This window comes from Scyliorhinus canicula, chromosome 12 (assembly GCF_902713615.1).
Source record: "Scyliorhinus canicula chromosome 12, sScyCan1.1, whole genome shotgun sequence".
Lineage (NCBI taxonomy): Eukaryota > Metazoa > Chordata > Chondrichthyes > Carcharhiniformes > Scyliorhinidae > Scyliorhinus > Scyliorhinus canicula.
In genome coordinates this window covers 2,596,825-2,609,134 of record NC_052157.1, presented here as the reverse complement: position 1 = coordinate 2,609,134, position 12,310 = coordinate 2,596,825, and the positions used below count along the sequence as shown (strand labels likewise).

The following is a 12,310-nucleotide window of genomic DNA, read 5'->3' as shown; positions in this document are numbered from 1 at the left end:
TTCAGCTTTCACCAAATCTGTCACAGGGGATGGAGGGAGGAAAAGGAGGTGAGAGAGAGGTGATGACGAACGGCCTGGTATTTCTTAATAGAGAGGGGAAGAACATTTGATGGGAACTAGGCCAGAGGATGGAGATGTAGAAATTTGAGTCAGAGAGGAAGTTATTCTGTCCTAAGCCTCTCGAGCAGACCGATTTTAGTGTCCCACCTTCCTGCTTTTTCTGTAATCCAATACCATTCCCCAATTAATTTTCTTTATCCTTTTCAAGGATTTATTCAGTACTTTTCTAAATGCTGTAATCAAAGAAACAAAAATCATACAGTGGCACCAGTTGCGGGGTCAGTGCATGACAAGCACACAGCTACCAGACAAGACAAAAAGCAACACACTGACAACGGTGCAAAAAAGAAACTTTTCTTGGCCAGGACGGGTATGGAGGGATATGGGCAAAATGCGGGAAAGTGGGACTAGCTTAGTAATAGAAACTGGGCGGCATGGACAAGCTGGGCCGAAGGGCCTGTTTTCATGCTGTAAACATCTATGACCAACATGGAGCATAGTGGAGGAGGGGGAGAGAGTGAAAACCACCTCCCGCCCTCCTACTGGCAGCATCTCGTTCCAACGACTCCCAGGCCACAGACGCATATAACATAGAACAGTACAGCACAGAACAGGCCCTTCGGCCCTCAATGTTGTGCCGAGCCATGATCACCCTACTCAAACCCACGTATCCACCCTATACCCGTAACCCAACAACCCACCCTTAACCTTACTTTTATTAGGACACTACGGGCAATTTAGCATGGCCAATCCACCTAACCCGCACATCTTTGAACTGTGGGAGGAAACCGGAGCACCCGGAGGAAACCCACGCACACAGGGGGAGGACGTGCAGACTCCACACAGACAGTGACCCAGCCGGGAATCGAACCTGGGACCCTGGAGCTGTGAAGTATTTATGCTAACCACCATGCTACCCTGCTGCCCATTAAGGTTCTGCTTTACAAGCAGGAGGGGCTGCAACCGGTGAAAATAAACTGCAGTTACATGGTATCCATCATACAGTTCCCCCCAAACATAGACTCAACGCAGAACAAAAAGACAAACGAGGAACACCAGCGACCAGTGCTGTTCCCATCATGGGAGCAGCAGGATGGCTACTAAACATAACAAGTCACCAGTAGTCCGTTAAAGTGTCCCGACGCAGCACAGTCAAGCCGGGCCACCGGCCCACCTCTCCTGTAGTATCAGCGTCTGATCTTCCATCACCAGCCTGCCCAAGGACTAGGCCACAGGATCACAGGGGGCATTATCAGGTGACCTCAAGTCCAGAACAGAATACACAGTCAACGCACAAAACAGACCTTTAAAAACATCCACAAACTGCTCGAGCAAGTCCTCCTACATCCTCAACCCAGTAGTAGGCCCACCAAAATCCTTCCTTCGCCACACTCCAGGTAGGAGACCGAAAGACAACTATCTTCTTTATTCCTTCTCTTCACCCAGAAAGCAGCAAGTAAATCCATGGGGAAGAGGCAGCAGCAAACAGCGAACAACCCCTCAGCTGCAGCCTCCATTCATTTGCAGCCACCAGCAGGAGCAAGCAGCAAACACAGCCTGCAGCTGGGAAGTGCTCACATAACTAACAAGGCTAATTCCTGATTATCCTGTTATGGGTCTCCACAATTTTTAAAGATGGCTGGTTTAGGTTTCTTGGCAGGACAGTAAAACTCTGATAATATATATCTGTAGACTGTATATATTCTTAATATGTGGTGTAGTTAAATGGTGCCAGTAGAAGGTGAAGCCTGGTTAATGTAACGCACTCAAAACAAAATGGATACTGGGGACCAGAACATTGTTCTCCTCAGGAATGGGTTGGATTTATTTCCAAGAAATCAAATGGAATGCTCATTCTTAAGTCACCAAGCACTGTTAGTTTGACGTTGCCTTCTTCCAGTAGGTGTAGGTATGGAAGGGACAGTACATTGAGCACGTGACAATCCTCAGCAACTCATTGAGAAGGAATACCAATCTCACAATGCAGTGAGAAGGTCCTTGTCTTAGATTTCATGTTGTGGAAATGCCGGCGTTGGACTGGGGTAGGCACACTAAGAAGTCTTACAACACCAGGTTAAAGTCCAACAGGTTTGTTTCGAATCACTAGCTTTCGGAGCACAGCTCCTTCCTCAGGTGATTTCATAGTAACGAAAGGTAACTCCTCCTTTCAATATGGGCATGAATGATTTATTTTCACAATGTTTTCCAAGTAAAAAGCCCATAAAGATATGGACATTGAAGCTGGGATCAAGCACATTTGTCTTTGTTAAACATTTGAGACTTTGTGATCACCGATTGAGCAATCATTGGCTGCTCTTGATCTGGAGTTGCTCAATTCTGCTGTTGTCTATAAATTGGGCAGTCATGTTGAAAGAGATTGTTTTTCTACAAACACACTAACACACGTGCTAAAGTAGATAACTGCTGGTGGAATGCATAACTTGATTACAAATTCTAGAAGCTTCTTGCAAGAAAGAAGATAATGTGCATGGTGGTTTATACATTCCTGTACTATGTATGCAATTATAAACAAGGTAGACCATAAGCTAGTCTGACACAGCAGACAGATGCATTATGCACAAATGTGAAACAATTATTTTATTATAGTGCAGAGATGGCCTTAGTCTTGATGTATGAGAGAAATTCAGATATGTTCTGTTCTGCCGGTTACCGAAACAAAAATGTAATGTAATGTGATCTTGCAATAAAGGTATACCACTGACTTCATAAAGATATCCATCTTTAAAAAGGGTGTACATACCTAGGAGAAAGTCCAGCAATAGTTTATCAGGACAATAGTGTGGCAGGACTGAGCTCTGAAGAGAGAATGGACACTAATCGGTTATGTCTGGAGGAGGGTTGGTCTGGATAGAGATGCTTAAAACTCTTGAACCCACTGCTGATGAGAGTTGGGGAAGTAGAGACAATGATTGATTTCAGAAGGAAATTGGATAAACACTTGAGGGAAATAAACTTGGGGGTCTGTGGGGGTAGAGTTTGGGATTTGAAATGAAATGAAATGAAAATCACTTATTGTCACAAGTAGGCTTCAAATGAAGTTACTGTGAAAAGCCCCTAGTCGCCACATTCTGGCACCTGTTCAGGGAGGCTGGTACGGGAATTGAACCGTGCTGCTGGCCTGCTTTCAAAGCCAGCGATTTAGCCCTGTTCTACATAGAACTGGAATGGGCTCGATGGGCTGAATGGCCTCCTGTGCAGTAATGACTGAAGAACTGAATGAACAAGGTGGATAGGAAATGAGTGTTCCCTGTAGTAGGGGAACCCAGAATAAAGGGACACCGACTGGGTATTTGAGCTAAGGCGTTGAAAACTAAGAACAGGGAAAACTTCACCTAAAGGATTATGAGACAATGAAGCAGACGGACATAAAGCTCCATAATTGCAAGATCAGTCGGGGAAAGGGACAGGAAATTGGGATTTTTGAAACTGTCATGATTGAAGGAATGGTAGTGGAATTCTGTGTCCCTATAACACACATGATAAGGAACCAGTGAGGTTATTTGTTTATTGAGCAGAGCTGCTAAGCAGTTAATGGACATTTTTCACGACAGACTCACTCCAGGTTGTTCTCTTCAACTTCCTGAATCAAGAGGTTGCGACGGTGAGATTTTGGCCGCACAAGATGCACAATATATGGAAAGTGTGAGAGGTGACACATTGCACTCTGTTGCAGCCCTTGTTTAATTTCCCCCCCTGCCATCAATTCCGATCAGTGATGATATGCAAGGGATCTGCTTTTGAACAAAGTATGCTATGTGATTTTTGATGGGAATTCTGTCTTTTCTACCAAACCAGTTGGATGCGGAGCGGCCAGATGACGTGCGTCTCATAGAATTGGACGAGTCTCACAAAAGTGAACATACGGTTTTCATTACACCTCCTGAGCTTCCAACCTTGCCTAATGGAGAAGAATACCCCCTTCGATATAGGTATGAATCCCAGTTCTATTTCTACTTGCGAGGTTAGGGGGGACAGATAATCACGAGGATTCAAAAATATTTCTGGGTGTTCAAATATGAGAGACACACAAATTATTTTCAAAAACGTTTTTTTTTATGTGAAATGCATAGAACTTAATTTTTAAATTCACAGTTTCCTTTTTTTAGATAATCGTAAAAGTTGTGTGTTGGATATGCAGCCGAAGGTTATTTTCAATAAAGTATTAATATACTATTGTGAAGATCTTTGCGCATTAGTATGATCATTTGGACATGCTTTTTGCACAAAGCTTAGCGAAATCAACCTCCTCTCCACACAGACACAAAGTTATAACCGTCTATAGTTTTAAGTTTCAATTTAAAAGCTGCAATTTAATTACTATATACAGATGGTTTTTTTGTAAATTGGCATGTTTGTAATGTAATTTTGAGAAATCATTGTTATGCTGCAGCCTTATAATCACCCTGACTACCAGTTAATTTTTACGCAATCTCACAAAATCTATTTTTGTGCTGAGAATGTAACGTGGTCTTCAGAGAGATGCTGCTGTATTTTTTTATTTATTAAAAAAATAATTAGAGTACTCAATTATCTTTTTGGCGTGGCCAATCCACCTAATCTGCACATCTTTGGGTTGTGAGGGCGAAACCCACGCAGACACGGGGAGAATGTGCAAACTCCACACAGACAGTGGCCCGGGGCTGGGATCATAGGACCATAAGACAGAGGAGCAGAATTAGACCATCCGGCCCATCGAGTCTGCTCCGCCATTCAATCATTGCTGATATTTTTCTCATCGCCATTCTCCTGCCTTCTCCCCATAACCCCTGATCCCCTTATTAATCAAGAACCTATCTATCTCTGTCTTAAAGACACTCAGTGATTTGACCTCCACAGCCTTCTGCGGCAAAGAGTTCCACAGATTCACCACCCTCTGGCTGAAGAAATTCCTCCTCATCTGTGTTTTAAAGAATCGTCCCTTTAGTCTGGCAACTAGTTTTTCCTACAAGTGGAAACATCCTCTCCATGTCCACTCTATCCAGGCCTCGCAGTATCCTGTAAGTTCAATAAGATCCCCTCTCATCCTTCTAAACTCCAACGAGTACAGACCCAGAGTCCTCAACCGTTCCTCATACGACAAACTCTTCATTTCAGGGATCATCCTAATCCTAAACCTAACCCTCCTCTGGACCCTTTCCAAAGCCAGCGCATCCTTCTTTAGATATGGGGCCCAAAACTGCTCACAATACTCCAAATGGGGTCTGACCAGAGCCTTATACAGCCTCAGAAGTACATCCCTGGTCTTGTATTCTAGCCCTCTCGACATGAATGCTAACATTGCATTTACCTTCCTAACTGCTGACTGAACCTGCACGTTAACCTTAAGAGAATCGTGAACAAGGACTCCCAAGTCCATTTCTACTTCTGATTTCCTAAGTATTTCCCCATTTAGAAATACTCTATGCCTAAATTCCTCCTTCCAAAGTGCATAACCTCACACTTTTCCACGTTGTATTCCATTTGCCATTTCTTTGCCCACTCTCCTAGCCTGTCCAAGTCCTTCTTCCCGTTCCCGTACTGACCTCCCCAAACAGGTGCCGGAATGTGGCGACTAAGGGCTTTTCACAGTAACTTCATTGAAGCCTACAAATGACAATAAGCGATTATTATTCTGCAGCCCGCCTGTTTCCTCAATACTACCTGCCCCTCTACAAATCTTTGTATCATCTGCAAACTTAGTGCCTTCAGTTCCTTCTTCCAGATCATTAATGTATATTGTGAAAAGTTGTGGTCCCAGCACAGACCCCTGAGGCACACCACTAGTCAGCGGCTGCCATCCTGAAAAAGACGCCTTTATCCCCACTCTCTGCCTTCTGCCAGTCAACCAATTCTCGATCCAGGATCTTACCCTGAACACCATGGGCTCTTAATCTATTTAACAGTCTCCTATGCAGCACCTTGTCGAAGGCCTTCTGGAAATCTAAATAAATCACGTCCACTGGTTCTCCTTTGTCTAACATCCTTGTTACCTCCTCAAAGAACTCTTAACAGATTGGTGAAATATGACCTCCCCTTGACGAAGCCGTGCTGACTCAGTCCTATTTTACCGTGCACTTTCAAGCACTCTGCGATCTCATCTTTAATAATGGACTCTAAAATCTTACCAATGACCGAAGTCAGGCTAACCGGCCTATAATTTCCTGTCTTCTGCCTCCCTCCCTTCTTAAACAGCGGTGTTACATTAGCCACCTTCCAGTCCTCTGGGACCCTTCCTGCCTCCAGTGATTCCTAAAAGATTACCATCAATGCCTCTACAATCTTATCAGCTATGTCTTTTAGAACACCGGGGTGTAGTCCATCCGGTTCAGGTGATTTATCCACCTTCAGACCTTTCAGTTTCCCCAGAACATTCTCCTTAGTGATGGTCACTGCACTCACCTCTGCCCCCTGGTTCTCCTGGAGCTCTGGCATCCCACTGGTGTCTTCCACCGTCAAGACTGATGCAAAGTAACTATTCAGTTCCTCTGACATTTCTTTGTTTCCTATTATTACTTCTCCAGCCACATTTTCTAGTGGTCCAATGTCTATTTTTGCCTCTCTCTTACCTTTTATATATTGAAAAAAACTCTTCCTATCTTCCTTTATATTACTAGCTAGCTTGCACTCACACTTCATCTTCTCCCCCTTATTGCTTTTTTAGTCGTCCTCTGCTCGCTTTTAAGTGCTTCCCAATCCTCTGGCTTCCCACTAATCCTCGCCACTTTGTGTTCCCTCGTCAGCCATGGATGCCTTGTCCTCCCCTTAGCATGTTTCCTCCTTGGGATGAATTTCAGTTGTGCCTCCCTAATAATCCCCAAAACTCCTGCCATTGCTGTTCCACTGTCTTCCCTGCAAGGCTCCTTTTCCAATCAACTCTGGCCAGCTCCTCCCTCATGTCTTTGTAGTTACCCTTATTTAATTGTAATACTGTTACATCTGATTGCAGCTTCTCCCTCTCAAACTGCAGGGTAAATTCTATCATATTGTGGTCACTACTCCCTAAGGGTTCCTTCATCTTAAGTTCCCAAGTCAAGTCTGCCTCATTACACATCACCAAATCCAGAATTGCCTGTTCCCTAGTCGGCTCTGTCACAAGCTGCTCCAAAAAACTATCTCTGAGACATTCCACATATTCCTTTCCTTGGAATCCACTACCAACCTGATTTTCCCAGTCCACTGCATATTGAAGTCCCCCATGATTATTTAATGTTGCCTTTTTTACATGCCTTTTCTATCTCCTGATTTATTTTCTGCCCCACATCCTGACTACTGCCAGGGGGTCTGTACATAACCCCCATTAGGGTCTTTTTACCTTTACGATTCCTCAACTCTACCCACAGAGATTCTATGCCTTCTGATCCTATATTGCTCCTTGCTATTGATTTAACTTCATTCCTTACTAACAATGCAACCCCGCCCCCTTTGCCCATCTGCCTGTCCTTTCGATAGGACACATATCCCTGTATATTTAGATCCCAGCCCTGATCCCCTTGCAGCCACGTCTCTGTGAGGCCCACAACATCGTACCAGCCAATTTCAATGTGTGCAACAAGCTCATTTACCTTGTTCCGTATACTGCGCGCATTTAGGTACAACACCAGTCCTTACAGTTGCTTTGGCTGAGGATAGAAAACTTGATATTGGAAATACCACAGAATGTATGTGAGCATCTAAAAGATGAAAGATCCTTTCCCAGAAACTAAAGAACAAACAGTTTCTGGAAATCTGAAAGAAAACAGAAAATATTATAAACACAGGTTGGGCAGCATCTTGACGGGACGGAGGAGGTGGTGCTTTCACTGCATGGCAGGGTAGCACAGTGGTTAGCACTGTTGCTTCACAGCTCCAGGGAGCAAGGTTCGCTTCCCGGCTTGGGTCACTGTGTGCGCATTCTCCCCATGTCTGCGTGGGTTTCCTCCGGGTGCTAAATTGCCCTGAGTGTCCAAAAAAAAGGTCAGGTTGGGTTACTGGATGACAGGGATAGGGTGGAGATGTGGGCTTAAGTAAGGTGCTCTTTCCAAGGGCCAGTGCAGACTCGATGGGCTGAATGGCCTCTTGCATGGTAGATTCTATGATCTATGACCTTTGTGCCCATTGAGCTTTGGACAGAGCATCAACTTCTCTCTTCTCTCCACTTTCGCTGCCTGACCTGCAAAATGCTGCCAGTGTTTTTTATTTCCATTTCCCAAGACGTATTCCTCCTGAAATAAAAGCAAATTACTGCGGATGCTAGAATTTGAAACCAAATGAGAAAATGCTGGAAAATCTCAGCAGGTCTGGCAGCATCTGTAGAGAGAGAAAAGAGCGAACGTTTCAGGTCCAAATGACCCTTTGTCAGAGCTCAAGCAGCTTTGACAAAGGATCATTTGGACCTGAAACGTTCGCTCTTTTCTCTCCCTACAGATGCTGCCAGACCTGCTGAGATTTCCCAGCATTTTCTCATTTGGTTTCTCCTGAAATTTTAACCTGTCTTTTCTCTTGCAGATGGTGTGAAATCTCTTGTGCGTTTTCAGCATTTCTCTTTCTCATCTACATTTCTATTATTTGCTATTTCTCTTCTTATCTCTAATTTTAATCGTAGGTTAGCTATGTATTCAGTGAAAACTGTTTTATATTGCATAATGTGCTTTACTTTATCATATATACATTGTTGACTACATTTGCTGTACTATAATATTGTATTAATCCTGACCTGATCCTGTTCTTGCAGTTACACTAGCTTCCCTGTGCTAACGCCAGAGCTATTTGATAGACCAGTGGATTTATTAAAAAATCCAGCGAGCAGGTTAACTTCAAAAAATAGTTGCCCCAACAGTCCAGCACCAATGGGCAGAAGAACTAAGCAGGTACATCATGACTGATACATGTATTTTGAAAATACCTTCATATAGTGTGTGTGAATCATTATGTTCTACCGGTGGTGCTGTGTCAGATTGAATACTCATACGTTCAGGGGAAGTATGTGAATGATTGGATAATCTTGTCAGACTGAAAATGTGTGATTGGGTAAAGTCTAATGTGTATGTGTGATATGCCATCAATGTATAAAAAGAGTGCCAATTTCAACTTAAAGTAGCAACATTAAAATTGTGAACAGCTTGAATGCATACTTGCCATACACAGTTTATGAAACAATCATCACTATATTCTGTTGCATTTCAGGAAATAAAATCAGCTCAAAAAATCGCGAAGCGTTATTCATCAATTCCTCAGATGTGGTCAAAATGTCTCCTCCGTCACTGCTATGGTCTCTGGTTCATTTGCCTTCCTGCTTATGTGAAAGTTTGCCATTCGAAGGTCAGAGCTCTTCGGACAGCTTATGATGTGCTGAGAAAAATGCAGGTTAAGAAGTTGGAGCCACCTGATGAGGTAGGAGCTGCACACACCATGATGGCAAACAATGACTTCAGTACAGTATTACCATATGAATCAGCAGCAGAGGAAAGAAGTAATAAGAAAGAACGCATTTACAAGCAGACAAATTAGCAGCAGGAGTAGACCATTGAGTCCCTCAAGCCTGCTCTGCCATTTGATAAGATCATGGCTGATCTGATCATTGAATCCCTACAGTGCAGAAGGAGGCCATTCAGCCCATCGAGTCTGTACTGCCCTGTGGAGGGACCATCCTACCTAGGCCCGATCCACCGCCCTATTCCTGCAAAGCCACCCTAACGGGCAATTTAGAATGGCCAACCCACCTAACCTGCACATCTTTGGACTGTGGGAGGAAACCGGAGCACCCGGAGGAAACCCATGCAGACACGGGGAGAACGTGCAAACTCCACACAGACAATCATCCGAGGTCGGAATTGAACCTGGGTCCCTGGCACCGTGAAGCAACAGTGCTAACCACTGTGCCATCGTGCCGCCCTACTGATTGTGGCCTCTACTTCCATGTCCACCCCCAGCAGCCGTTGATATGAACTTAAGAAAGAATGCTTGTCCTGTTTCTGTTTCCCCTCTGCCAAAGTAATCCCAGTTGAATTTTAGTGTGACTAAATTAGCATTCCCCCCACATGCCCCCCTCCACCCGCCAATTGATTTAAATGAATATGGGACATCTAACACCCCACCCATCCTCCTTTCGTGGTTTTTGTCTCCCACATGCTGCACATTGTGGTTAAGAATCCTGAATAGTATGTGAGTTGGTATCTGACACTTCATTCACACTCTTCGATTCGAAAGGCAGTGTCCTCACTGGCAGACAATAATACTGTTAATGTCAGCTTCACTGCCAGATATTAACTGGACTTTCACCCTGGAAAACCATAACAAAGTTGTCCCTTATTATAATTGAACTGAAATCTGTCATCAGATGAAGTGTCTCCTGGTGTAAGTTGCCAAATGTGTGACATAAGCTCTCCAGCACATTGAGGGGTGCTTTGAACTTTGAACCCATAAACCTGTTTGTGTGAGTTTCAGGGGGAGGCAGTGGCGTCGATGTATTATCGCTGGAATAGTAATTCAGAGACCCAGAGTCACGCTCTGGTGACCCGGGTGGGAATCCCGCCATGGCAGATGGGGAAATTTCAATTCAATCAAAATCTCAAGTCCAAAAATTACAAGTCTAAAGGTGATCGTGAAACCGGTGTCGATTGTCGCAAAAACCCATCTGGGTCACTCATGTCCTTTAGGGAAGGAAATCTGCCGTCCTTACCCGGTCTGGCCTACATGTGACTCCAGATCCACAACGACGTGGTTGACTCTTAAATGCCCTCAGGGATGGGCACTAAATGCCGGCCCAGCCAGCGACACTCACACGAAGTTTTTAAAAAAAATTCTTGCCATCGTTTTTTAATTCATTTACAAGATGTGGGCGTCACTGGCTAGGCCACCATTTATTGCCCATTACTATTTGTCCTTCAGTAGGTGGTGGTGAGCTGTCTTCTTGAACCGCTGCAGTCCCTGAGGTGTAGATACACCCACTGTGCTGTTAGGGAGGGAGTTCCAGGATGTTGCCCCAGCGACAGTGAAGGAACGGCCGATATATTTCCCAGTCAGGATGGTCAGTGACTTGGAGGGGAACCTCCAGGTGGTGGGGTTCCCAGGTATCTGTTGCTCTTGTCCTTCTAGATGGTAGAGGTTGTAGGTTTGGAAGCAGCTGTCCAAGGAACCTTGATGAGTTACTCAAGTGCATCTTGTAGATGGTACACCCAGCTGCTACTGTTCGTCGATGGTGGAGGGTTTGAATTTTTGGGGAAAGAGAAGCAATCAAGCGGGCTTCTTTGTCCTGGATTACGTTGATCTTTTTGAGTGTTGTTGAAGCTGCACTCATCCAGGCAAATGGAAAGTATTCATTACACTCTTGACTTGTGCTTTGTAGATGGTGGGCAAGCTTTTGGGGAGTCAAGAAGTGAGTTACTTGCTGCAGGATTCCCAGCCTTTGATCTGCCCTGGTAGCCACAGTATTAATATGGCTGGGTCGAGTTCAGTTTCTGATCAATGGTAACTGCCAGGATGTTGATTGTGGGGGGATTCAGCGATGGTAATGCCATTGAATGTCAAGGGATGATGGTTAGATCCTCTCTTGTAGGAGATGATCATTGGCACTTGTGTGACGTGAATGTAATTTGTCACTTGTCAGCCGAAGCCTGCATATTCTCCAGGTCTTGCTGCATTCGGACGTGGACTGCGTCATTATCTGAGAAGTTGCAAATGCCCTTAATAAATTTCAATGCCTGAGATAAAAACCATGCAAGATCATGAGCACATATTGATAAATTACACGTTAGAGATAAAGGATGCTGAATACATTTGAGAGAGAGCATGGTTGCAAGAGCAGTGCTCTCAATCCCGATTCCTTCAATTTAATATTAGATTACCTACAATTCTCTTAGTTCAGGAATTTGCTTTTGAAAGCTTTTAAGCTGCAGTGCCGTTTCCTTCCATTTGTGATGTCCGTCAGATGTTCGTGTAACTAAATGAGCTTTCAAAAGATTCAGGTGATGTAGACCATGGCCAGACATTGTTGCGCAATGTGGCTGGCCCTTTTGTAACTATGGGAATAAATGTATTTGAGGTATGTTCTTCCGTGCGTTTCTCTGAAGATTTTCTTACTGATGGAAGCTGTGTTTTCTATTCTAGGTGTGTTACCGTGTTCTGATGCAGTTATGTGGGCAGTACGGGCAGCCAGTGCTCGCTGTGAGGGTCCTGTTTGAAATGAAGAAAGCTGGGGTTCATCCCAATGCGATAACATATGGTTACTACAATAAGGTATGAACCGCTACATTTTTCTTGAGACTTTTTGTGT

The 12,310-nt window shown here is 44.2% G+C and overlaps 1 protein-coding gene across 10 annotated transcripts in view; it reads left to right on the top strand.

The window, feature by feature from the left end:
* Positions 1 to 12,310, top strand: part of dennd4a (DENN/MADD domain containing 4A) — a 195,360-nt gene that overhangs the window by 116,105 nt on the left and 66,945 nt on the right. For all 10 annotated transcript variants that reach the window (XR_005462571.1, XM_038814023.1, XM_038814020.1 and 7 more), the window contains exons 14-17: positions 3,877 to 4,010; positions 8,771 to 8,906; positions 9,223 to 9,429; positions 12,145 to 12,273. Coding sequence is in view for 9 of the 10 variants with exons in the window: in XM_038814023.1 (XP_038669951.1) it covers positions 3,877 to 4,010; positions 8,771 to 8,906; positions 9,223 to 9,429; positions 12,145 to 12,273 (606 nt within the window). In the remaining variant the exon portion in view is untranslated. The remainder of the gene's footprint in view (positions 1 to 3,876; positions 4,011 to 8,770; positions 8,907 to 9,222; positions 9,430 to 12,144; positions 12,274 to 12,310) is intronic.